The 25535-nt window shown below is 29.8% G+C and overlaps 3 protein-coding genes and 1 long non-coding RNA gene across 8 annotated transcripts; all 4 read right to left on the bottom strand.

Annotated features, from left to right (window-relative positions):
* Positions 1–2574: 2574 nt before the first annotated feature.
* LOC111242245 lies at positions 2575–3283 on the bottom strand. The gene is made up of 3 exons (XR_002669022.1): positions 3236–3283; positions 2916–2985; positions 2575–2822 (listed from the first exon to the last, which is right to left on the bottom strand). It is a non-coding gene; the product is annotated as an uncharacterized LOC111242245 (long non-coding RNA).
* Positions 3284–3445: 162 nt separating this feature from the next.
* On the bottom strand, positions 3446–4449 carry LOC111242241 (probable transcription factor KAN4). The gene is made up of 4 exons (XM_022784557.1): positions 4132–4449; positions 3919–4051; positions 3622–3698; positions 3446–3541 (listed from the first exon to the last, which is right to left on the bottom strand). The coding sequence occupies exons 1-4, from the start codon at positions 4447–4449 to the stop codon at positions 3446–3448; spliced, it is 624 nt and encodes a 207-aa protein (XP_022640278.1).
* Positions 4450–10452: 6003 nt separating this feature from the next.
* Positions 10453–13037, bottom strand: LOC106771329 (myb family transcription factor PHL5). Of its 4 annotated transcripts, XM_014657289.2 has the most exons (7): positions 12927–13037; positions 12162–12749; positions 11862–12078; positions 11498–11614; positions 11271–11322; positions 11070–11139; positions 10453–10846 (listed from the first exon to the last, which is right to left on the bottom strand). In XM_014657289.2, the coding sequence occupies exons 2-7, from the start codon at positions 12726–12728 to the stop codon at positions 10637–10639; spliced, it is 1233 nt and encodes a 410-aa protein (XP_014512775.1). In that variant the 5' UTR covers positions 12729–12749; positions 12927–13037; the 3' UTR covers positions 10453–10636. The 4 variants fall into 4 exon arrangements, with proteins under 4 accessions (XP_014512775.1, XP_014512778.1, XP_014512776.1 ...); XM_014657292.2 differs by lacking the exon at positions 12927–13037 and having other exon boundaries at positions 11994–12078; positions 12162–12919; XM_014657290.2 differs by lacking the exon at positions 12927–13037 and having other exon boundaries at positions 11862–12042; positions 12162–12919.
* A 7886-nt stretch (positions 13038–20923) lies between these two features.
* On the bottom strand, positions 20924–23929 carry LOC106772814. 2 transcript variants are annotated; one of them, XM_014659412.2, is made up of 6 exons: positions 23764–23929; positions 23408–23548; positions 22544–23020; positions 22165–22308; positions 21665–22074; positions 20924–21595 (listed from the first exon to the last, which is right to left on the bottom strand). In XM_014659412.2, the coding sequence occupies exons 2-6, from the start codon at positions 23484–23486 to the stop codon at positions 20978–20980; spliced, it is 1728 nt and encodes a 575-aa protein (XP_014514898.1). In that variant the 5' UTR covers positions 23487–23548; positions 23764–23929; the 3' UTR covers positions 20924–20977. The 2 variants fall into 2 exon arrangements, with proteins under 2 accessions (XP_014514898.1, XP_014514899.1); XM_014659413.2 differs by having other exon boundaries at positions 23408–23539.
* Between the last annotated feature and the right edge of the window lie 1606 nt (positions 23930–25535).

The raw sequence follows: 25535 nt of genomic DNA, 5'->3' as shown, positions 1-25535 counted from the left end.
TTAAGGAGTTCTGGGCAGAAACAATGTTGTGTGCCATCTATGTGCAAAATAGGTATCTACATGTTATGTTGAATAAGAAAACACCACAAGAAGTTTGGATTGGAAAGAAACCGAGAATGTCTCGTCTTAAAGTGTTAAGTAGTATTTTTAATGGTCACGTTACGACTCAACAGAGAACCAAACTTGAAGACAAAAGTAAGAAGTACATGTTCATTGGGTATGGTGAAACTAAGGCATACATGATTAACTAATAACAAAGAAAGTTATTGTGAATTGAGATGGTAAAATTTATGAAGTGAACAAATGAAACTAGAACAACTCGGAGGAAGAGTCTACTGAAACTAGAAGCTCAAAAATTGTTACACCATCTGTTAAGAGAAATCACGAGACTTCAGCCCACAGTACAAAATTTGCAAGACATATACAACTACATTGATGAAGTGTATGTTACGTGTGTTTTGGAAGATTCAGAAGGCTTGAGCTTTGAAGAGGTTTTACAGGTGAAAACTGACCAAATTTCCTAAGGGAGCTCGACCTATTGGCATAAGGTGAGTGTATAAAAAGAAGATAAATGTTGAAGGAGAATTTGAACGATATAAAGCCCTAACTCATAATAAAGGGATACAAGTAGAAGGAAGGAATATATTATGACGAGGTGTTCGCCCTAGTGATAAGGATGGAAACAATTTGGGTGTTAATTTTTTTTTTGGCAACTCAACAAAAATAAACAACCTTGCATATGGATGTGAAGTCGACGTTTCTAAATGGACTCCTCGAGAAGGAAGTATATTTTGAAAAACCACTCGGATACATACAAAGAAGAGAAAAGAAGAATGTGTTGAAATTGAAAAAGGCACTTTATGGCTTGAATCAAGCTCCTCGAGTATGGAATGAAAGAACTAATACTTATTTTATAAAGAATGGGTATGAGGAATGTCCATATGAACATACTCTATACATAAAATAGAATGGAGAAGATGTGATGTTTGTCGCCTTGTATGTTGGTGATATAATCTTCACCGAAAACAAAGCCGAGTTGGTTGAATAATTTAAAGAGGTGATAAAGGAGTTTATGATGATTGACTTGGTCTTATGAATTATTTCCTTGGTTTGGAAGTTTTTCAAAGAGAGAAAGATATTTTTGTGTCCCAAGAAAGCTATGTTAAGAAGACAAGTTGCAACCCGATTTCCACCCCTATGGAACCTGGTACAAAACTTTCTACTTATGGAGATCAAGATAAGGTTTATGCAAGCAAATACCAATGTCTGATTAGAAGTCTTAGCTATCTTACATATACAAGACCATATTTAATGTTAAGTGTTGGAAAAAACGAGTTAGTATATAGAGGAGGTGAGGTATACTCATTGGAAGACACTAAAAATAATTTTAAGGTATGAGAGGAACAATGTCACTCTCATAATGTATACGAGCACAAATAATTACTCATTAGTTGGTTACTCTGATAATGACTGGTGTAGAGATGTTGATGATCGAAAAAGCATGTATGGATATGTATTCTTTATGAGAAACACAATGTTTATTGGATTTTCGAAGAAGCAACCATTGTAACGTTGTCAACTTGTGAAACTGAGTACGTTGCAACATCTTGGAGTGTTTGCCATGCAGTTTGTCTTAGAAACCTTTACAAGCAAGCTGGAAATGAAACAAGAAAAGAGGGTTGTGATTTAAGCTATCAACAAATTGATCATTGAATTGGTGAAGAACCCAATAAATCGTGAGAGAAGCAAACATATTAATTTTGGTTTCATTTCATTGAGAATAAGGGACTTATGAAAATGTGGAGTTAGAGCATGTTGGAAGTCCAAAACAAGTTGCAGATATGTTCATGAAACTATTGCCACTTTGTTTGAGAATTGCAAGAAGATTATTTGAATGAAAAAGAAGAAAAACATTTAAGTTTACATAAGGCTTTTGTTAAACTTAAATTTGAAGGGATTTTGTTGGATAAACTTAATGTAGATAATTGAATTTAATTATAAGTTGTTATGTTAATTATTAAAAAAAATTGCAAATGTTAGAAGGATTTCTAGTAGTGATTAAGACATACAATATACTTCATAATAATTGTTTAATAATAGTTACATTTGCACGTAGTCTAAAAACCTATAAATATTCATGTACTTCTCCTTTGATACAACAAGTCATAATATTTTAGAGTATTTCAAATAGACTTGTTGTCAACATTTTTGAATATTTAATAAAACAATTTTTTTAATATATACATAGTTAAAAATATCAAAAATTATTGAAAATATTAAATTCTTTACTCTTAAGTAAAAAATATTGAAGAAATAGTTTAGAAATATAACAAAACATGTTTTTTATAGGTAAAATAGAAAACATAATAAGTATAGGATGGCGACATGATTCTAAAGATGCAACACGACAATGACAGAAAATGTCGACACTTGCAAGAATGATTCTCATTTCTTGGTCTTTATCATGTCGTAGTTCTAAATGAATGTGGACCAATGATAGCATAACAAGTGAAAGAAAGCAAAGAATATCACAGAGAATGACGCTAACAATATCATAAAAATGAAGCCCACACGAGAACATCTTTGCTTCAATATGTTGACACATTACACTTTAAGGTTGATGGCATGACAAAAAATCTGAGAGTTTTTCCGAAAAGAAAAGTGATTTAACTTTAACATGTGACGTACGTCGTGAAGAAGATACAAAATTTCAGAACCTTAAATGCTGACATTAACTTTAATGATGATCTTCAATTTGCTTATTTTGCATCGTTGACCTGTTTCTTTTGTTCTTGGACTAGCATTTGCAGATTTCGTTGAAGCTGAAAAACAGAAAAGTAAAAAGATAAGAGTAGATTTGGAAAGTTTGAAAATTTTGAAAATTTGAACCATTGAAAATGAAAATTTTCACGCACCTCTAATTGTTCTTGAATACCCCTCCCAATCTCAAGTTGCAGTTTTCTTGATTCCTCAATTTGCATACATCTGCCAGAAACATTCAATTACGTTTTAGAAACATTTGTATAACGTGATATGCAAGTAATTTTGAGAAAAAAGATCAGACATTTGGAACAGTTTCTTAGCTGCTAGAAAAAAGAGAAATAACAAATAAAATTAACTTCTGCACATGAAAAAATAGAAGAATTTTTAGAATATGAGAGTTTTTATACGTTAGTTAATCTAAACAACGTAATAATTGAATAAACCTAATAACTGTTGCATGGTACTACGTTACATTTTCTGTTGAAGTTCAGTCACCATGTCTCTGCCATGACTTTCTTCGTGCCCTTCTGCATTGGAAAGACAACAGTGGAAGGTGATTTAATCCATAGAAGTGTATATGCAATTAATTCAAATCTCTTTTTATTATTTAAGTAATATTTGACACTAATAAGCAAGATAATGAGAAAAAACATAACTGTTAATTACATGACATGTTCCATTTTTAAAACAAGGCATGCATTTCTGCTATACATGAACACATTGAACAAGAATTTATACCTCTTGAAGTGTTCTTCACGTACATAGTGGATCGATATTTCTGCACCCAAGTTATGCCAATTATGTTACACATATAGAATTCAAGAACAGAAAGCTAATTCGTTAACAAAAGATTGCAACCTGCAAGTGGCTTTTAACATGAAAAATTGTCAGGGACTTTGAATTCATCATCTTTAGCACTGCCTTGGGCGTTGCTTCTGCAAGTTAATAAAAAAACAGAACGAAAATTTCCATGACAACTTGTAGCTTCTCTTCTCCATGGTTTAAACTTTATACAAAGTTAAATGCAACTCTTTATATATCTTTGACATTGTTCTCTAATGTGATATTTTTCATAATTTGTCATGTTTCAGTAATAAACTGAAATCTAAAACATACTATAATTCTATTTTGTCCTCTAATTTGAACTTAACTTACTTTGAGCACCACCAAGATTGTTAACAGCTGCTACGAACTGTTCATGCAAATCTTCGGTCCATTTTATTCCTTTTTTCCTCGTTGGGACCATGCTAGAAGCTGAGTTTCCAGAAGTGGCAGAAACAACCTCAACCTGAGAGAACAAAAATCCAATATCAAATTCGTAGACCTCACTCAAAAACAAAACACCAATCATAAACATGAAGCACCAACCCCATTAACTGGGGCAGAAGCACCACCCTCCAAGATGTTATTTTTCTCGTTTCTGAAATGCTCGTAAACATTATACGTTTCACAGAACTTGTCTTCATGGCTGGATAAGAAGGAATCAAGAACACTTCCGAACACTGGAGCCGAGTGGTCCCCAGAAGACTGACACAGAAAATTTTGCGAATCGAAGTTCAAACATGAAACGGGGACATCAAACAGATGTTGCTCATGATGTTGGAAGTTGAAGCTGTTGTTTTCTGAGCCTCCAACGTTGGCCACACTGTTATGAACTCCGTTCAACTCCTGCGAAGAATGATACATAGTTGTAGTCTTAGTGATGAAAACTTCTGGTTCTTTAATGTTTATATATGTCATGTGTCAACAACTTTTTTACTATAGAGTGTTACTATTTTATGATTCTTATATTTAAAACGGATTAATTATAACCTACTACATAAATATTGTAAAAAATTATGAAAAAAAATTTGTTGAAAAAACATTTTCTTTATACATTATCTAATAACCATATTTATTACATATTATTGACTCGTCGAAATAACTTCTCAAATTCTTTAACCAAAACCTAGTTAAAAGACATATTTAAATCACTAAAAAAAAGGAAATCATTAAGCAAAATCAATTATAGAGATCAACGATAATTAATTATTATAATAACTAATTTAGATACTAATTTGTAAAATAAAAATTATAATTTAAAAACTATTTAAAAATAACTTTTAGTTTATAAGTCACTACGGTTAATTAATCACTATAATACATAAATTAGTCAATAATTTTTAGTTTATAAATTAGTAAATTATATGTCAATAATTTTATTAATAATTTTTTTTGTTTTTAAAAATAGTTTTTATTTAATAATTTTTTTGTTGAATTGATTCACCTGTTATGAAGAAAGAAAAATTCAAGTAGAGTCAACAATTTTCAACTAGTGGAGTTAAGTCTTGTAAAAACAGTCAGTTTGTATGTTTGAATATAGTTTTTTAACATTTTATTTTTAATTTTTGTATATTATAATTTTGATTTATGAAAGAAAACGTATATTATGTTTTCTTTTATTTTTCTTGCTTGAAAAAAGTATAGGAGAAGTTACACTATGAAGAAAACAAATGAAGTAAATGAAGTAGAGAAAAAAAAAAAGCCAGAGTGTTAGTACTACTTTCATTTCCAGTACAACTTTAAAAAAAGTGCAATAAGAAAAGAAAGATGATTTTTAATAATTTTTCTGACAAATTTTTTACAATTATTTATATGATAATTTATGATTAATGTATTTTAAATATACAAATCAATAAAATAATGAAACATAATTTTATTATTAAAAAATTTATTAAAATACCATATCTCATAAGAAAATTATAGTTTCACAACTGAAAAAGGTAAAACTCTTTTTTATCATTAATTTAATGATATAATAGTTTACATAGACACTCTAAAAAGTAGAAAATAACATTAAAATATTAATATTTTAAATTGTTAAGTGAATGTGTACTTACTATAAAAATATAATTAAAAGTTAGTGCAAAAGCAACAAATCGATATTAACTTAAACATAGTGTTGACATTTTTGCATTTAGTATTAAAAACTGTAGAAGCACATATGCTAATAGTGTAACAATGCCTTTCTCAAATGAAATGAATGCTAATAGTAACATTCACTAAAACTCTGTCCCAAAATTTATATAATATTAATTGCAACTTACATAAACCCACTTTAATTTGAGCTATTTAAAATTGATTTAAGTTAGAGTCTCCTAGGATGATGTTAATAAAATATAAAGTAATTGTTTATTGGATATAGCATAAGTTTAATTGAAGTCAACTGACTATGCTTTTATATGTGTTTTTAACATCTCTTTAATCTTTAATCCTTAATCTTTAATCTTTAATCTTTAATTTTTAATCCACACTATTTCCTTTTTTCGTTTTTTTTAAATATGTTTTTAGTATCTCAACTAACAAACGATTTTAGTTTTAGTCTTTTTTCAAACTTTAGTACACTTTGATTCTTGTTCTAAAGAAAATTATACTTTTTCGTCTTCCAAAACTAACTCCGTTAAATTTAATTTGATGTGGCAATGTTCAGACAGTGAGACTTCTCTCTTATTCATCTTCATCATCCTCTTCAATGCCTTTATGCCATCAACAATGCCACCACCTTTCTACAAATTGCAATTTCAGAAAAGAGAAGGGAAATGAGGCTTTCTCGTAGCAGCGTGACCTTGTGTCATGGCAGAAGAGGAAAATACTCTTCCTGTGTTGCGTGACGAAGAAGATCTACCTATATCATATCTCCATAGCGCCCTCACCTTCTCCGAACAACCAGAATCACTAATTCTTCACTCAACGTCACCCCGCGAGTCAAGGTTCTAGATGCTCGTCACCACCAAAACCAAAATTGCAAAGAAACCTTATTTTTCCCAAGGTTTTGGTGGGGACGAACATCTAGAACCTTGACTTGCAAGGTGGCACAGAGTAAAAAGCTAGTGATTTTGATTGTTCGGAGAAGGTGGCGGCATTAGGGAAGTGTGATCTGGGTAGGGATTCTTCGTCATGCAAAGCATGAAGAGTTTCTTCCTCTTCTGTCATGGCACAAGGTCATGCTGCTAGGAGAGAGCCTCCTTTCTCTTCTCTTTTCTAGAATCACGATTCGTAGAAAGGTGGTGACATTGTTGACAACATTAAAGGATTGAAGAGGATGATGGAGATGAATAAGAGAGAGAAGTCTCATGGCCTGAACAATGGCACGTTTAAAAAAAAAAGTGACGTGGTACACCGTTGGCCACATCAGATTAAATTTAACTGTATTAGTTTTAGAGGATGGAAAATTATAGTTTTCTTAAGAATAAGGATCAAAGCGTATCAAAGTTTGAAAGAGGGATTAAAACTAAAATCGTTTAATTGTTGAGGAACTAAAAGCATATTTAACCATTTTTTAAAAGAAATTATATATTAAACCACCACCAACTGTAATCCCTCAATATATTTTTGCCACATTACAGTATGTATATCAACCTAACACACCACTAAACATTCCTCTTTGAATAAAAATTAAGCATTTCAAAATTTAAATTATAAACCTTAACACACACATACGCCTATACACATGTGTGTGTCTATGTATATTTGTCTCTGTTTATCTATGCATGCAAGCATAAACACACATACACAAACACATGCACGTTTGCACGCACACATATACACGCTCACATACACGCACACACATCTGCACACCCACTCACTTATATTCTAACATGACTTCTCACCAATGCACGCACACTAACATGCTAGAGTTCACCCATGCACATACCTGCTCACCCACGCACACACGCAAGCATGCACACACATGTATACAAGTACGACCGATCACCCTGACACTTATGCACACACGCCCGCTCACTCATGCACGATGACATGCCCGTTCACGCACATTGATATTCCCATTCACGCGCGCATGCTGACACGCTTGTTAACGCGTGCACACATGTTAACATGACACAGAGACGTATTCAAGGCATGATTAAACCACATATATATATATATATATATATATATATATATATATATATTCTTCTACTTTGTGTGTCGTGTGCAAACAATGGTTAGTATTTTCTCTATATCACAAATATTCAATATTATTAACATAAGCAACAACAGTATATGTGTGTAAAATTTGTTAGAGTCTGGCCACACTTACCTGCCACTTGTTTAAATATTTTGTGTTTTAGCACGTTCTCAATGTATATAAACAGTAAATGTATGTTTTTAGAGACAAGTGATTTAGTACAATTATTAATTAACTAAGTTGAGTTTTTAAAAATTGAATTATGAAATATTATAGTTGAATTATTATTTTAATTAGTTCATCTTTTTTAGTTTAGTATAATATAGTTAATTATAATTTAGTATAGTTTAGTTTGATTTGTTCAACCCTAAAAATGAATTTTATAAAATTAGTGTTTTTGGCTAGTTGTATTTATAAGATTAAAATAGATAATTGATTTATATTTTTATTAAAATAATATTTACTTAGAATATAATAACAATATAACAAACTATCAATATTTTATTATAATATATAAATATAATCTAAAATAGATGTAGATTGAACTACTTCATAAGACTTAAATGATCTTATTCGGCCGAGTAAGAACAAAAATATTTAATAAATACTTATTGATAAAACTTTCACATAAAAATACTCTAAAGTTATAATACGTTGGTTGAACACCAAAAATACATTGAAATTACAAAACAACCAAAATAATATGTATAAAAGTAATATTAGATCCTGAGACAATTCTCAATCTGAGCATATATCAATTCATTTACCTTGTAAAATTCAATTCAAGAGTTGTTTGTGAAAGTCTTTACCATGATAGGGCACACTTAATTCTTTCATTTATTTCTTCAACTTCTTATGAGTTCTTTCAGTCTTACGTTGTGTTTGATTAATGGCAAGAGTTAATGTTTAGGGTTGATTGATAATAGTAAGAGTTAATATTTACAGTCTTGATTTTTCATGAGTTTTTTCGTTCTTCCGAATTTGCATTATTAAATTATAATTTTATTTTAAAATCAAATTAAAAAACAATTGAATTTTGATTTGATTATTAGATACAAATTAGATTGAATGATACTTTGATTTAATTCATATTTTTTATTCAATGACATTTTCTCTAATGAATGAATTAATTAAACTGATTAATTATTTTAGTTTAAATTTAGAATTTTAGAGAACTTTGATAAAAGAAAGTATATGAGTCTTGAATTAATTTTGTGAATTCACCTTTCATTTTCTTAAATTTATATGATAAATGTCAATAAGTAAGTAAATATGATAAATATTGAAATATTATAAATCTATGATATTTTGTTACATTGTTTTTTCAATAATATAAAATACATGTATAAAATTGAAATAACATGTTCTTCCATATTACATATATATCTTTTACATATGTCTTATTTCTAAAACTCTTAAAGATTCCCAATCAATATACAGACAAATTTAGTTTTTCTTTATTATATTTTTCTTTGATGGCTATCCGTTTATGGCACTCTTGTTTGACTTTGCATGAATATGCTTGAACAGTGGCTAGAGTAAGAGACGTGTTTTTATCATAAATTTTTATAATTAATTAACAAAAAAGATAGATAAAAAGGAAAGAGGGTCCCATAGCTTGATGGGATAAAATAAGGCACAAATATTCTGCTTTTTTCAAATATGATGCTCTGTTTTATAATTCCATAATTTTTGTTCACAGAAACAAAAAGTTTTCTCCCAAAGTTCTTCACAAAATGGCACAGAATGAAACACGAGGACTCAAACTTTTTCTATCAAATAATGAAATTGAAAAATACTATCAGAATGTTGTGCAAAATAATCTAAAATTAATTTCAAAACATGTTTGAGACAGCTCAATTTCAAGCTATTTTATTAAAAAAAAGAGTTGCTTACAGAAAAAGCTAAATATTTGAATTCACGATGAAATTGATATTTTTTCTCTAAAACAAATTATTATCCTGTAAGGATAACGATACTTTGAAAGCATATTTTTAACAATATTTTAATATTATTTACGTGTTATTATTATTATTATGTGATTAATCTAAAATTATTTTACAATTAATAATAATAATCATAAATATCAACATGGATCAATCACAGAAAAATATATAAATGGTATTAAAAAGTTGTAAAAAAAATATTGTCAGTATTATTATTTATACTGCAACAAAATGTAGTCTTTTTCCACGTAATTTTACTAATTAACCGTTGATTCTTTTAAATTGAATATTTTTTTCAAGCAACTTTTTTGTTAGAATTTTTACTTTTACTCTGATAATTGTCTTAATACGTTTTTAATTTTGAATCATAAAAATATAACTTAACTTGTTTACCAATACTATATTATAAGAAAATTATATTGAAACTTCATTGTTATGAAGTTTTAAATTCTTTTACAGTTTTATTTTTAAAACTATCTTATAAAATTAAAAAAAAGGTGTATTTTAATTTGTTTTTATCTCAACTTTTAAGCAATTTTTGGATTTACCAAGTGAGAAAGAGGAAAACAAAATATAGAAATGTTACTTACATAAGGGATTGCTATACCATGAATTATGTAAAAGGTAAATTTGCATATATTTTTTTTTTTCTGTTGACTGCAAACCCTGAAGGTAAAGGAAATGCAGAGGAAACAATACAACAAAACTCTGTTGAACTGAAACAAAAAAAAAAAAAAAGGTTATATTTATGAAAATTGCAATGAGCAAATAATGATGTTTTTTCAATTAATATACAAGTAGCACACTCATCTTATATGGACAAATTTATTGAGTTTTCAAGGATAACAAAAGTGCTTTTCTTACCAAAATGAAATTGTATGGTGTGGTTTGACTCTCTTACAAGTATGATTTGTTGGAACATTGTTCCTAAAATTAATTGCTTATGAATAGAGCTATGAACATATGAGATTGTAGATATCTAAGTTATGTTGGAAGGAATAAATAATCTTTTAGATCCTTCGGAAACTGAAACCTGAACATCTTTAGAACTAATAGGTCTATCATTATTAGTTGTATTGCCCAAATTCAGAGTACTCAAGTTGCTGTCACTTGTCTTCTGCTGTTGGTCAAACATCATTTTCAGCTGCTTACCTTGTTCCTCAATCCTCAACTGTAGTTTTCTCTGAATCTGGAAACAGTCAAGTAAATTCAAAGAAAATTTTAACTCAGAACATTGCCAAGTACTTCTGATTTTCATATCTTTGGACTTTTCCACCCATCACACTTTGTTAAGCAAGTATGCAAATATGATCAACTTCATTTCACAAACAAATTAAGCATGAAGTAGCAAGTATTGAGCTGTAAGGTTATGAGAACATGGAGATACAGTAGCCAAAATGTAAAGGAGATACCTCTAGTTGTTCATGAAGGCGCCTCTGAACATCTAGCTGCAACTGAAGTGCCTCTCTGATTTGCAAGCCACTGGCGATGAATAACAAGAAACTCAGTTGATTAGAGTCACAGCATCTAATGAAAATATTAAAATAACCATGAATGGAACTATTTGAACTGTGGAATGGTAACAGGGGCTTAGGCAAAAGAAGTAAAGTTACGTTTTGGCATCAAGATGCACATTCTCTACATTGGTTCGTTTCTCAGATTTCCCTGAAACATGATAAAGTAGTCTGAAAATCAATAATAACCATAAGGGCATTGAAATTCATGTAACTTGAGCATATTCAATCAAAATGAGTGACATATATAACAATCTCAACATTCGAGCACCATAATATATTTGGCATGATGTAGAAACTACACTGAAACAGTGCCAATAAATTACCTTGAGTTGATTGTGGCATGTATTTGGCAATTCTATATTTCTGCAGATGACTTTTGACATGGAAAATGGTCAATCCATCTGATTCCATCAGCCTTAATATAGCTTTTGGCGTTGCTTCTACAATCAAGTAAACAAGAAGACTATCAGATGTTGAATATTTATTTTATGCAGTGAAAAATTCAGCAAGTTAATCTGGTTTCTATTTTCAGAAACTGTCTGGTTCTCAAAATGCAACTAAAGGTTACTCTTAATGCTGGAAGATGATGAAATGGATGAAGCTAAACAAGATGAAAACAAACAAAAAGTATGAAACTACTTTAGAAAACAGTTTTCAAAATAAAAGGGAACCAATACAAGCCCTTACTCTCAGCACCTCCAAGGCGATTCACACACTCAACAAACTTCTCATGAAGTTCCTGAGTCCATCTTATTCTTGTTTTACTTGAGACTACTGGTCCATTTGAAGAAGAGTTTCCAGAAGAAGTTAGCAAACTACCTGCTGAGAGTGTTGGTGACAGCATCTCTTGCTGAGAAGAGAAGCTAATCTGTGCAGCAGGTAAATTGTATGAGCCACAACAATCCTTCAGGGTAGAAAAGAAGCAATAACAACATAAGCCAATTGAACAACAGAGAAAACTAAAGATGGAGATGGCAACAAACTTACTCTTTGATCCTGATTTCCTATACAAGGAACCGAAGGGCTTGCAGCATCATCAATGAACAACTTGGGTTGTTCAATTGGAAGAAAACTGCTGCCAGGGAAATTCCCAGATGGGATTTTATTAGACTTTTCAGGAGATCTAACACATTGATCACTATTCACATGGGATAAGAGCATTGCTTGCAAGGGATTTGACAACTCAAAGTTAGGGGCAGGTTGGTTTGCCAATGAAGCCAAGAAAAGGTTTTGCCTTGGAGATTGATACAAAGGGAATTCCACATCATTGATCTTAGAGAATTGAGATATCAAAGAGGGGTTACCAACTAGTCTATCATATTGTGGGAATCCCATGCAGATTTCTGTTGCATAAAAGGCTGAAGCTGGTGATTCAAAACGGCTTATAATGCTGCTAGATGATTTGGTTTGGCCTATGTGTGATTCCTCTTCAAATCCACCACTGGCCATATCAAAACATTGACTAGAACAATTGCCAAACTCTGAACTCAAATCCCCATTTAGACCATAGCTTTGTTGAATCCGTCCAACACAATCAATCTTGTACTCGTTCATTTATAGACACTCCAAATGTTGCTACAAGATTTGAACAACGATGGCAAGAAGAGTTTCTCAGTAATAGATCAAATTTCTGAAGTAGCATGCATGAATCTATGAGAGAAGGTTGATCCTTATTAAGGGAAGAAGAAAAGAAGAACCAGAAAATGAACAAGAAGATTGGAAAAGGTAAGAATGGTTAGGCTAAATTCTAACCTTATGGCATAAAGTGCTGTCTTATATTCCTGAAGGCTTCAGGAATAAGATTTGAATCTAATTTGTCCAAATGCTACCATGCAAAGTCATTATTTGTTATTTCTTTGTTTTGTTTTGAGACTGCAAAATCCTCTTTAGAAAGCAATTTTGTTTGAGCCAAAGTGTTATATATGACAAACTTTTTTAACTGTTACTTGTTTAAGTTGAAACAGCCTAACTCTACCTGTTGGTCTATTCTGTGTTGACACAACCGAAGTACAGAACACTGAAAACAAAACAGCTCGATAAGCAAATAAAATAGTTTTGTCTAATGTTGTCTTGAAGTGAATATAAAAGAAAATGCAAGAGAATCAGAAGAAAGAGGAAAGCTAAAAGCAACCAAACTTGAACAAGTCACAAACAGAGGTTTAAAACCGCCCCAAACTATTACTAAATAGTTTAAGATCTTGAAATTGTAGAATATTGTAATTGGCATCTATAGTGTGATAATAAAATGTTAGATAAAGATACTGGCATAAATTCACAGGTTAAAGATCTGCAACTATTCTTATAATGGATTCGGAAGAAATAGCTTTAGCCACTCATAGTAGTAATAAATATGAACATACAGATAGCCAAATCTTCCTTTCCAAAAGGAGACAATATATATTAGACTCAAAAACCTTGTCCCATTGCATGAAACTGCATCTTGCAAAGTGGGGTATCAGAAATTACTGAAAAGTGTAGCTAACTTCTTATATTCATCTTAAAAGCAGAACAGAATTTCAACTAGAGAATTCCCAACATTCATCAGTAACTTTTATGATCTTTCCATCACCGAAAGGTAAAACAATATACACATATATTCACTGTATTATTCATCATTTCTATCACTTCCTTCTTGCCATTGCTTTAATTTGGTCAAAATGCATCAATTTTATTCATATTTATAAGTATCTATTTAGCGTAGATTTGATCTACAAATATATCAATGGAAGGAGTATTTTTGCTATTTTTAGTTGTAATGTATTTGTGATAAATTTATTTGTTTAGCAAGAATAATTAATGCGAACGGAAAAACAAACTAATAAATACAAAAGAAGTTGGATATAGGGATGAAATTCTACAATGCAAAACAAGGCATTAATTCTGCTTTGGATAACCCGAACCAACTAATCACCCTATACTGGATGAGGATGATATAAATAGTATTCTATAATGCAAAAAATCAATTCTAATAATGAAAAGAGTTATTAATATGAAAAAATAATTCTAATAAAAATTAATTTCGTACGTAGTTGATTTGAAAGATTGTGTAATGTTAAATACGAGACTCCCTATTAAATAAATTGTGCTAGAGTAATTAACTATATGTCATACCCTATATCAACTTTAATTCCAATTGAAAGCATGATTAAATACTTAGAAATAATATTTAAGTTTGATCATAACTATGTGGTTTATTGATTTAGATTATGTGATATTTTAAAGTAATTAGAAAATATGTTTTATAAATTTTTTTATTTACTTTTCATTTGTTATAAATCTCTAAAATACTTTACAGTTTTTAAAGATTATTATATCTTCGGTCACCAATTAGGTACCATCGAACGGATCAAGGCACGCTAATATAAAATATTGATCTAGGTTGGAGAATTGATGGTTCTATTTAATTTTCTAATAAGCCAAGATACCGTTGAGGAGTTAATTTGATATTTTGAAATTGAAATATCGGAGATTATGTTAAAAATTCATTTTTATGACATTAATTTTAACTAAATTGTGAATTTGGAATAATAATATTATTCAAACAACATATCTCTTATGTAAGTTTTTAAGTAATATTTTGATATATGTATGTATGTATGAAATAGTTGAAAGAAATGCATGAGTTCCGTATAAGTAAAAAAGTGGGATGACATGAATTACGTACTATATATGAAGATCCATATTGTATGGATATCTAATAACATTATTTTATGACTAATTATGGCCATAGTATTAAGTATGATACACTATTAAGAAAATGAAATATCCTAACTTCACTAATAATATAAATCACACATATTAAAATATTATTAAGTAATGAAAATTAAAAGAGATTTACTCCATGATTTGTAAAATAGAACTAAAGTTTAATTACCAATATTTTTTTATCATGCAACATACTTAATATATTACATAGAATGTAACACATTAACTTGATGTCATTAAAGATGCACTTAGACTATTAAGATATTATTAGACTGTGAATCATGTGTTATTATTGTTATTGCATTACAGATTGAAAATATTCATGATTTTAATTGATGTATGATTTGAGTACTCATATATGTATGTAAGAAAGTTATGATTATTTTAAAACATAATTGTTTGTCTTATTCATTAAATTTCAAAGAAATTTCAAACTGTTTCGCAATTAAAGTTTTCATTCATTCTTTTCTACTAATAGTATAATGGGATTACTTGTAAAAGGTAATTCGATGTTCGATACTTAAGTCAATAGATGATAATTTGGTAAGTAAAGTCAATTTTCGATAATGTAATAAATATAATCATTTATTTTCTTACCTTAAACATGTATTTATAGGTTTCAGAAGGAATTTTTTAATTAGCATTGACCTAATTACAGCTAAATAGTTGATAAACATATTTTACATATAAACATACTTAATTTACAAGTTAATCAATGTTAAAAAAATTATCAATTGATTAATGATTTTTATTAATGGTCGTCCAATTTCCGAAAACTATTTCTAAATATACTATGATTAACTGTTCGGACAATCGTTGACCAAAGAATCATATGTTATATAAGCTTACCATGTTATGGTCATTATTAAGCTTATCATTTGTTGTTCAAAGCTAACATTTTTCATTTTTAATCTTTTCAAACATAAGATTTTAAGATACTATAATAATCATACATATACCTTTATAGTATATATATTTTGGAGGTCGATATTTTACACAGAAGAAAGTATATAGAATAGTGGCATATGTAAATAGTTTTGTTTGTTTATGAGGAATTGGTGATAGAATGTGAATGTCATTATCGGAAGTGGAGAATCAAATTAATGGTTTTAGCATTGCAATTAAAGGTCGGAAAGCAATATTGAACCTCAAAAACGAATAATATTGTACGTGGATTTAGGACCCTCAAATTCAGTCAAAACAACTTTCTATTCAACCTTCAAAGCTTCTGGCTAATACATTCATGGCCATAAATCTTAATCCATGAACAAATTCACGTCCCAAAAAGGGCCAACAACATCAATAATCACAAGTTCCTAAATTCATTCACATCTAATTATGGATAGAACTAAAAATAAGTAACTTTAACCAGATTTATATTTTTGTGATTAAAAATTTTATAACTTGACTTTATCCACTATTGATTGATAGATTAATAGTTTGATTCACTTAGGATGTTTTAATTTTTAATTTATTTTAAATATTTATTATGGTACAACTAAAGTGAAATAGAACCTTTAATAAAATCAAAAATCATATCTATATGACTTGAGTTTGCTAAATGTTTTTCAAAAATGAATTCTCTCATATGAGATACATTGAGAATTTACTAGTGCAAAAATAGCGTATAACGTCATACGTTCAACATCCAATTACTAAATAGTCAACTTTAAAAATGATCAGTGACATTTTTGTAAATAAATGCAATTGTAGAACGTCGAATTTATTGTATGAAATTCGACGTTATATTATGGTAATTATTTAAACCAGCGCGTCATTCTCTTTCTTCTTTCTTTTAAACCACCAATAGTACATCGAGTTCTGTAAGGGCTCCGACGTATTATTTGTCAGCCAGAAACCAAAAAGTAACCTCTTTTAATTCTTTTCTTTTCTTTTAAACCACATATAATACATCGAATTCTTTAGGGGCTTCGACGTATTATTTGTCAGCCAGAAGTCAAAAAGTAACCTCTTTTAATTCTTTTTTTCTTTTTTCTTTTAAACCACATATAATACGTCGAATTTTGTAAGGGGCTTCGACGTTATTTTTTAGTTAGAAGCCAAAGAGTTACCCATTTTTAATTCTTTTTTTCATTTAAACCACCAATTATACATCGATCTGTAGGGGCTTCTACATATTATTTGTCAACAAAAAAGTTTCCCCTTTTTAATTTGAGCGGGAGATTGAAAATTCATTCACTTTATCTTAGCGCGCGAGACCTTCTTCACTTCTCAAACTTTTCTCGAACGAAGTTTGACGACCATCACATGTAATCTTTCTTTCATTTGACACAAATGCATGTTAATTAACTACTTTATTTATGATTTTTGTTTGCTTTGACCGATTATTTTTGTGTTCTTGTCCTTCATAGGCGTATTCTGCTTTCTCTCTCACTGGTGGAAACACTTTATTCTGACAAACCACTGAATGTTAGTTTTCATTTTCATTCTCGTTTTAAAGAACTTATTTGTTGAAGTTGTTTGTTGTTTTTTTTTTTATAATTTGTTTGTTGTTATTATTTGGTTGAATTTGTTTGTTGTTGTTGTTTGATTGAATTTGTTTGTTGTTGATACTATACTACACGTTCATAGTTCATGCTTTATAAAATGCCAAAAACTGAAATTTGTTATTTTTCTGTTTTTCAGATATCGTAGAGTTGTAAAAAAGGATCATAATTAATTAAAAAAAAATAAAAAATTTGATTAACGTCGTATATTGATAAAATTCGACGTTAAATTTAACATCGAATTTTTTAAATTCGACGTCAATTTAACGTTTCCCGATATGACGTGCTTCTCGAATTTGACATGAAAGGTCCAAAATATTAACGTTGTATGTTATTTTTGTATTAGTGATTATAAATAAATCATCCTTAACTAATAAAGTGTTTTAGAGTTTAAGGTGAGTTAAAATCTCGTATTAAACAAAAAAAACTTAAAAGAAAAAAATAAAATAAAGAAACTATGAATAATTAACACGAAATTCTTTTAAGATAATTTTTGTAATAATTTATTAAAAAACAATTAAGATATTCGAGGTTGTTTGAAAGAATTTTTTTATAAAATAATTAAAATTTAATTAGACTTTTTTTATTGTAAAATTGTAAATATCCCAAGAATAGTAGAAGTGAAGATAAAAGAATAAGGCTTAATAATTATTTGGTCTTTATTTTCGTCTACTTTTTTTTAATGTGGTCATTTTTTTCAAGCATTCAATTTGGTTCTTGTTTTACCAAATTTTGTTCAATTTAATTCTTTTCCATGATGTCATCTAAATTGTTCATAGAAAAGTGTACAAGATGGACAATTCCTATGACATGGCAATATTTTATCTAAAGTCTGCGTTGTGACACGACGTACTCTTCTTATTCACAAACGTTGGGATTCCATAAACCCATAACTAATAAGGATGTCACCACTACCATCGAAATCCCTAGAGAGAAACTTGATAATCCTAAAGAATATCAGTAGCCATATATGAAAGCTCGACAACTCTAAAGATAAACTTCACAATAATAAAGAGAAGTTCACCAACTCTAGATAGAAGCTCGACAACTATAGAGAGAAGTTCACTAATCCTAAAGAGAAAGAATGAAATCTATAATGGTGAAAAACAACTATGATAATGGTGACTAGGTTTATTGTGAAGATGAAAAATGGAATGTATGAAGAGAATGGAGGCACAAAGTGTAGATTGATGAATGAAGAGTGCGTGAAGTAGATGATTGTTAATAGTGGGAAGGAAATGAGAAATGATTGTTTCTGTGTTAGTTTTTTTAAAAGAAAAAAATTGATTGGGAAAGAGATTGAAAAATATTTCGATGTAGGTTTAGAGATTTCGTGTACACGAGGGTTTCACAGTTAGCATTCACAATAAAGGTCGAACCGTGGTCACGTGCTCGAAGTGGATTCATGTTTCACGGTGGTACGAAAATGTGATTATGGAACATACATGTTTCTATCTCGGTATGGTGGTGAACCATAATGTTTTACAACTCATACATGCCACGTTGGAAAAAACCGTACAACTAATTTAAAGACAATATGTTGGACATTTTTCTTTTTAATAATTTAAACGGCACTATAAAAAATATTAAATTGAATAAAAAATTTTAAATAAAAAACAAATTTAATGAAAAAAATGAAAATCATATTAAAAAAATATATAAAAGTAATAACTAAGTCAAATAATAAATAACAGAAAACAAAGAATTAACTAATTTGTTATTTAAAAAAGAGAAACAACAGTAGTTGAAATGATGGAGATGTTTGGATTCCTCTCTATGTTTTATTTTATTTTAATCCAAGAAAATGTTGGTGAGACTATACGTGCACGTTGCACCAATGCATAACCAGATTCAGAGAAGGACCACATTATCTTATTAAACTTCTCCATATCTGGAAAGCACATTTTCAACTGCAATTTCTCATCACAAATGTTAATTCATAGACATTTTTTGAGAAGAAAAATAAAAAGTAAAAAATAAAATAAAATAAAATAACAAGTTCATCTGATAATCCACTAAATCATTAATCAGTTTCATCTATCACTGTGAAAACAAAGTGTTGAAAATCTGAGGGTACAATCAAATTGAATTGAGATACAGAAATAAGGGTCTACCCATTTTATAAATTTAATAGTACAAAACATAAAGTCCGAGATTAACTAGTTCCCAGCATCATGGTTTAATGACAATTTTTTAACGAGTGTGTTTTCTGTTCTAATACAAGAAAGTAAGATAAGTTTAGGGTCAGACAGAAATTAAGATAGAGTTGAATCATACAAGATCTGGTAGTTGCATAATATGACAGTTGAATCAGCAACATGAAATTTAATTGACCCCTACAACCTCTAAGGGGCGTTTTTCCTTCCATGAAAGTGATGATGAGAAAGAATAACATTATCCAAAACAAAAATTATTCGTCTATAGACCAAAAAAAAAAAAGAATAGTAATTAATAAGCAATCAGATATGAATATGACAGACAGGGTTTCTGTGTTTCAAATTTGAACAAATTTTCTGAGGGAAAATTAAGGAAAATTGAAACAATAGTAAAAAGAAAAACATTTTTTGTGGCCAATATAAATTGGAGATTCTCTTATTGTAACATCATGTATGGGCGTGTATGGGTAGTAAATTGATGAGTAGGGATCGATATACTTTGAGTTAAATGATTACAGGCATACCACTTTTCAATTCTCACTTTTATTATAGAATAATTGTGTTGAAATAAACAAGGCATATGTATATAATATTGTTTCTCAAGGTGGGAAAGAGATGCATTGAAAAAGATTATTTGCATGCTATCAAACTTGTGAGAGTGAAATAAATTCGACTCGTAACAAGTTTATTTCTGATGAAAAATAGTATATAAATAATATTTTAATTCAAATAAGTTTACAAAATTATATAACCTTAAATAAATAAAATTTATAGATATATTTATTAATAAAAATAAATATTGTAAAATATAAATACTTGGATTATTGTCATTAATTTTGATGCATTTCATTAAATATATAATAAAAAATAAAATCAAACGATCTTGTTTTTTTTTTTTTAATTTTTCCCTCTTTCAAGCTCGTAGAATCGTTCCAAACTCACGATTCTACATGATCCTACCGATTTCACAATTAATTCTACCGAGTTTATGCAGAAAAGAGTTTACTTCCGAGCTAACTTGGAAGCTATGTCTAGAAACGTAAACTCGTAAAAGTTTAAGAGTTAACTCGAGAGTTTGATAAACATGTTGAATTTTAAAATGATTGAAATTGTAATATTAAAAGTATTATATGGATTTTTGGAAGCTGATATTCAATTTTGGTTTGGAATTGAAGGAGATAGATATTTTATAAATATAATGAATTGTGAGAGGAAATATAAATTGACACTTATAATTGAAAGAAACAATAATTCATCTATAATTCTTTTTTTATCAATGTGATTAATATGTTTTTTATTAAATGTTTTTTTTTTCCTAAACAATCAGGCAATTTTGGTTTTCATCTATTAAATATGATACATACATAAAAGAAAAATAACATTTTGTTACAACAACATTAATTGAAATTGTTAATATAGTAGAACCCCAACATTCCTAGTGAATCATACGTCTACTTGGTCTAAATAAAAAACTACAGATGTAAGCTGAATAGACAATGTCAGACCAAAGGGGAAACTGCAGAAATATAAATACAGGTATTGGTACAAAAGCAATTGCAGAAATGAGGTTAGGAACCCAGTTTACGCCATTGTAATATGTTATAAAGAAGGCACTACTGAATGCTACCATCATGCTAATTATTGAGATCAACAGTGCCAGAAGACCAGACATAAGTTTTAAGGGCAGTGACATAAGAAAATCATCCTCGGCATATCGAGAGACTAGGATAGACAAGAAAATTAAGATCGAAGTTGATGATGAGATCAATGCAATGGAATCTGATAATCCAAATACCAAGAATGCCGCTTCCTGCAAGTGATATGGACTTCCACCATTATCATCATTGGTACCACCTGGAACACTGAATGCAGCAGTGAAAACTCCAGTAGTAATCAGAGTTGAAACAACCATGCATGACTTTGCAGTTCTCTTCATCCAAGACTCTCCTTTCTCCAGCAATTCTTCATGCTCCGCAGTGAATACTTGCCTAGGAATAATGCCCAAAGAATTTGGTTCCTCTATGGATGACAGTGGCATTATCTTCTTCACCTCCTGTCACGTCAAACTGATGAACTCACATGAATGGGAAATATAAACTTTGAAAACAAGGACGGACTATACCTCAAACCATGACAGCTCAAGCATCATTTGAAGAGCTGCTCCAGAAACCATATTAAGTTGGTCTGGTGGTGCTTGTTTTGCAGCATAATGAAGTAAATTGTTCCCTTGATCATCTTTGAAAGTTAGAATGAACTCTTTGATAGGGCCTATTTCATGTATCAAATTGAAGATACTAGCATGACGATGCAGAACTGCAATGTGGATTACACTTCGATCCATGGTATCTAGTTCCCATATCAAATCAGGGTAAGTACTCAAGACCACGGACAGAAATTCAAAATTTCCAACTTCTGCAGCTATAAATATTACTTGAGATGGTTCCGAGAGGATATCCATCATCATTTGGTCATCCAGGGAAACAACTATTTCCCACATTCGTTTCACAAGTTTGAGAATAGGAGTGTCCTTATCTGAGAATTATAGAGAAAAAAAATCATTGAAAAAAACCATGATTGTGTTATTCTGAATGGAAGTTTATTGTATCATTGTATGTCACTTACAGAAAGGTAGGAGATGTTTTCTACATCGTGGAGTTTGGCAACCACAACCAGGAGTTCGAGCCAAGACATGCAAACCTGTCAAGTTGTCATCACCTCTGGCATAGGCCAGCGTGTCCTTCTCCTTTAGCATTTCCAGGGCTAAATCTGCAAGATATTACAACTTCTGATCCGATATTTCATACAGAAGTGTTATTAAGGAGATATTATGTTTAATCCAAAAACTTTAAGACAATAGATTTATAGATTTTATTCTCAGTAACTCATCTTCAACATTAAGATAACATTAGTCATCATCAAGTGGGATTGCGTGATCATAACTACACAGTTTAAAACCTTATTAATGTGAGCATGCAAGATTTTATGAAGAAAAAATGCTTACCGTACAGGCCACAGTTTATAGAAAGAAAGAAAAGTGTGGTCCAATCGACCTCTTGAAATATTTGTTTGGTTTTAGGGAACAGATGCCATGCCATTTCAGTTCTTGCGAGTAAAACAGCCAAGTGAAGAGGAGTGAAATCTCCTCCACCCCTGATTGTTGGCAAGGATTCATTTTTTCTCTCCATGATCTGAGCAATCTGCACATTCCCTACTGCTGCAGCAAAGCAGAATGCAGTGTTACCCTTGAAGTCTTGCAATTCTAAGTCATGAGGCTGCATCAACTTTAGTAGCTCCTCCACAAAGTGAAGATGGTTAGCACCCACTGCTATGTGGAGGACTGTGGCCCAACCCTTTGTTATGGCGGATGTGAGCAGCTCCCAATCTTGTTCCAAGATTTTACTCGCTTCTTTCCAGTCACCTTTCAGTGCTGCTTTGTGAAGGGGAACACACTGGCTCAGGTATCTTCCCTTGGCATCTTCTGCAACAAGTTCATTTGTACAAAGGAAATCGCTTCATTGAACATTAGATAGAATGAAAACTTTTAATAATGACGGAATTGAAAATATTCAAATATACAATGAATTTAAAACTTAATTAAATTATTTATTTTTTCTACGTAAAGACACATAAATAATGAAGATACAAATTATAGTCATCTCATCAAATTCACTATAAAATCAAATGAAATAACTTACTTGTAAAATATATATTTTTTGAATAATTAATATAAATAAACCTATATAACTATTAACGCAATAATATTTGGACTAAATTTATTTTTTAATTAAAAAAAAAAACATGTATGAATATATGTATAAGATTTAAGATTTGTGAATGGAAAAATTTGAAGGAAGAAAGAGGTTACGAGAGGAGACTAGATGAAGGAGAGGTCTCCTAAAGTGTGATGAAGCAATTCTCTCAAGTATTTGTTCTGCTGTACCCATTTCTCTGTCAACAACTTCTACTGTAAATTTATCTTTTGCTCAATTCCACCATTCTGCATAAACTAATTTACAGACTTCCTTATACAAAATTGAAATAACAGTGAAATTAACATCTTAAAACATGATCCTGTCTCAGACAATAATATTAACAATCAAAGATACAGTAAATGATACTTTATTCATCAGATTTTTCTTTCTTTCTTTTATGGGTATATGAAACTCTTTACAACAGAGAAAAAGAAATTGAGAGAAGCAGTGAGGAGTAAGATTTGATTACCTTGAAAGAAAAATGTTGACAATTTCTCCAATTTTCCATGCTTAGCCTGCCACCATGATTGCCCTCTTTTACATCTGCAAAAGAAGAAGAAGAAGAAGAAGAAGAAGCAGAGAAAGAAGAAAGAGAAAGTTTTAGAGAAGTAGTGCAGTCATCTTGGTCAAGTCAATGATAAATTATTGCTGAATAGTACTTTTATAACAACATTTTCTTCACATGCTTTACTTTTAAGTCACCATACCAGGATGGCTTTATGAGAAGAGATTTCTATATTATTTACATTCTATAATTTTGTTCTATTTTTAAATAATGTAAAATCTTCAACTCAATTTTATTGTAAAATGATTATCTTCAACATAAACTTAATTAGGATAAAGTTAAATGGTTTTAATATCATTTAAATAAGAAAATTTATGTTTAATTCATTATCGAAAAACTTAGCCTAGACGTTTTGTTCCATGTGTCATCTATATATTAAATTATGAAAATCTCTCAAATATTTTATCTTACAAAAAGAGACACTATAAAATATATTATTTATTATTTTTTTAAGACTCCAAAAATATGAAGTCGTATGTTCTCCATTCTATACAATTTTTGAAATTTGATAAAATTAATATTTAAAATTTATAAACACATTAACATAGTTATTTTATTTTAATATTATTTTTAAGTTCCAATTTTCTAGATTAAAATTTTCATCTTCTTATAAAATGATCAATTATATATATACGATAAGTTCATTAATTAAAATGAAAGAAAATTGCTTTTATTTAAGTATTCTTTCAAAAATTGAATTTATTTTTTATTAAATATAAAAATTGGAACTTAAATATAGAGCATTAGAGTAGATAGGTGCATTAAAATAATGAGACTGAGTATTTTATTTTAATATAATCTTATAATATAAATATAATTTTCTAAAACTTGGTTCATTATCTAAATAACATCTATCTCTTTAAAACACTATTCTTTTTTAGTTCTCTCACTTCTCTCTACAAATTCTCACGCTTGGATTATCTGTTTGATTAGGAAGTGTCTAGGTGATCCTGACGTAGAAGACTACAATTCCTACCAATCAATTTCTTGATTTGACCTGGTAAGTTGTGTTCCTCTTTTCTAGGTTTTCTCTTAAATATGTGATTGTGTAGATTTTTTGTCTTTGCATGAGAATTGTACCTCTCTTTCTTGATTCTTAGCTCAATTTAGGTTTTAAAGTTGGTTTCCTATCACCAATCGGTGATTTGTAGGGTTTTCTAGAGTTTCCTTATGGTGCAAGCATCGTTCGGGGTTTTCTAGAGCTGTGCAGCGTTTCTCTAAGGTAAGGGAAGATAGATTGCATTAAATTGATAACTTAGTTGTATATTTAATGGTTGTATGATTCTTGAACCGGTTGCACTAAATTGATGTTTATAGTAAATAGAAAATATGTATTTTGATTATTTTTTAGTGTGGAATGATGAATTGAGACTTTGAATCATTTTGCAATGGTGTTAATCTGTATTTGTATGTTTAAATTATTATAAATCTGTTGCGGAGATGCATTTTGGTGAATTGAAGTAAGTTATATTGGTTTATAGTTAATTTAGAGGAAGTAAGGTAGTGAAAATGTGATATAGAGGTTAGGTAAAGATTTGGTCTATTAGGATAGTTTGGGCAAGTCATTTAGGGCTTGTTAGAGCCATTAAGTTGTTTAAAATAGTGTCAAAAGTGGTAGAATGAAATTTGGGTCCACAAGTGGTTGAATTATGTGTTTTGAATTGGGAAATTTTTAG

Source organism: Vigna radiata, chromosome 8, assembly GCF_000741045.1.
Source record: "Vigna radiata var. radiata cultivar VC1973A chromosome 8, Vradiata_ver6, whole genome shotgun sequence".
Taxonomy (NCBI): domain Eukaryota; kingdom Viridiplantae; phylum Streptophyta; class Magnoliopsida; order Fabales; family Fabaceae; genus Vigna; species Vigna radiata.
Note: the sequence above shows the minus strand (reverse complement) of the source record. Positions and strands in the feature narration are given on the sequence as shown.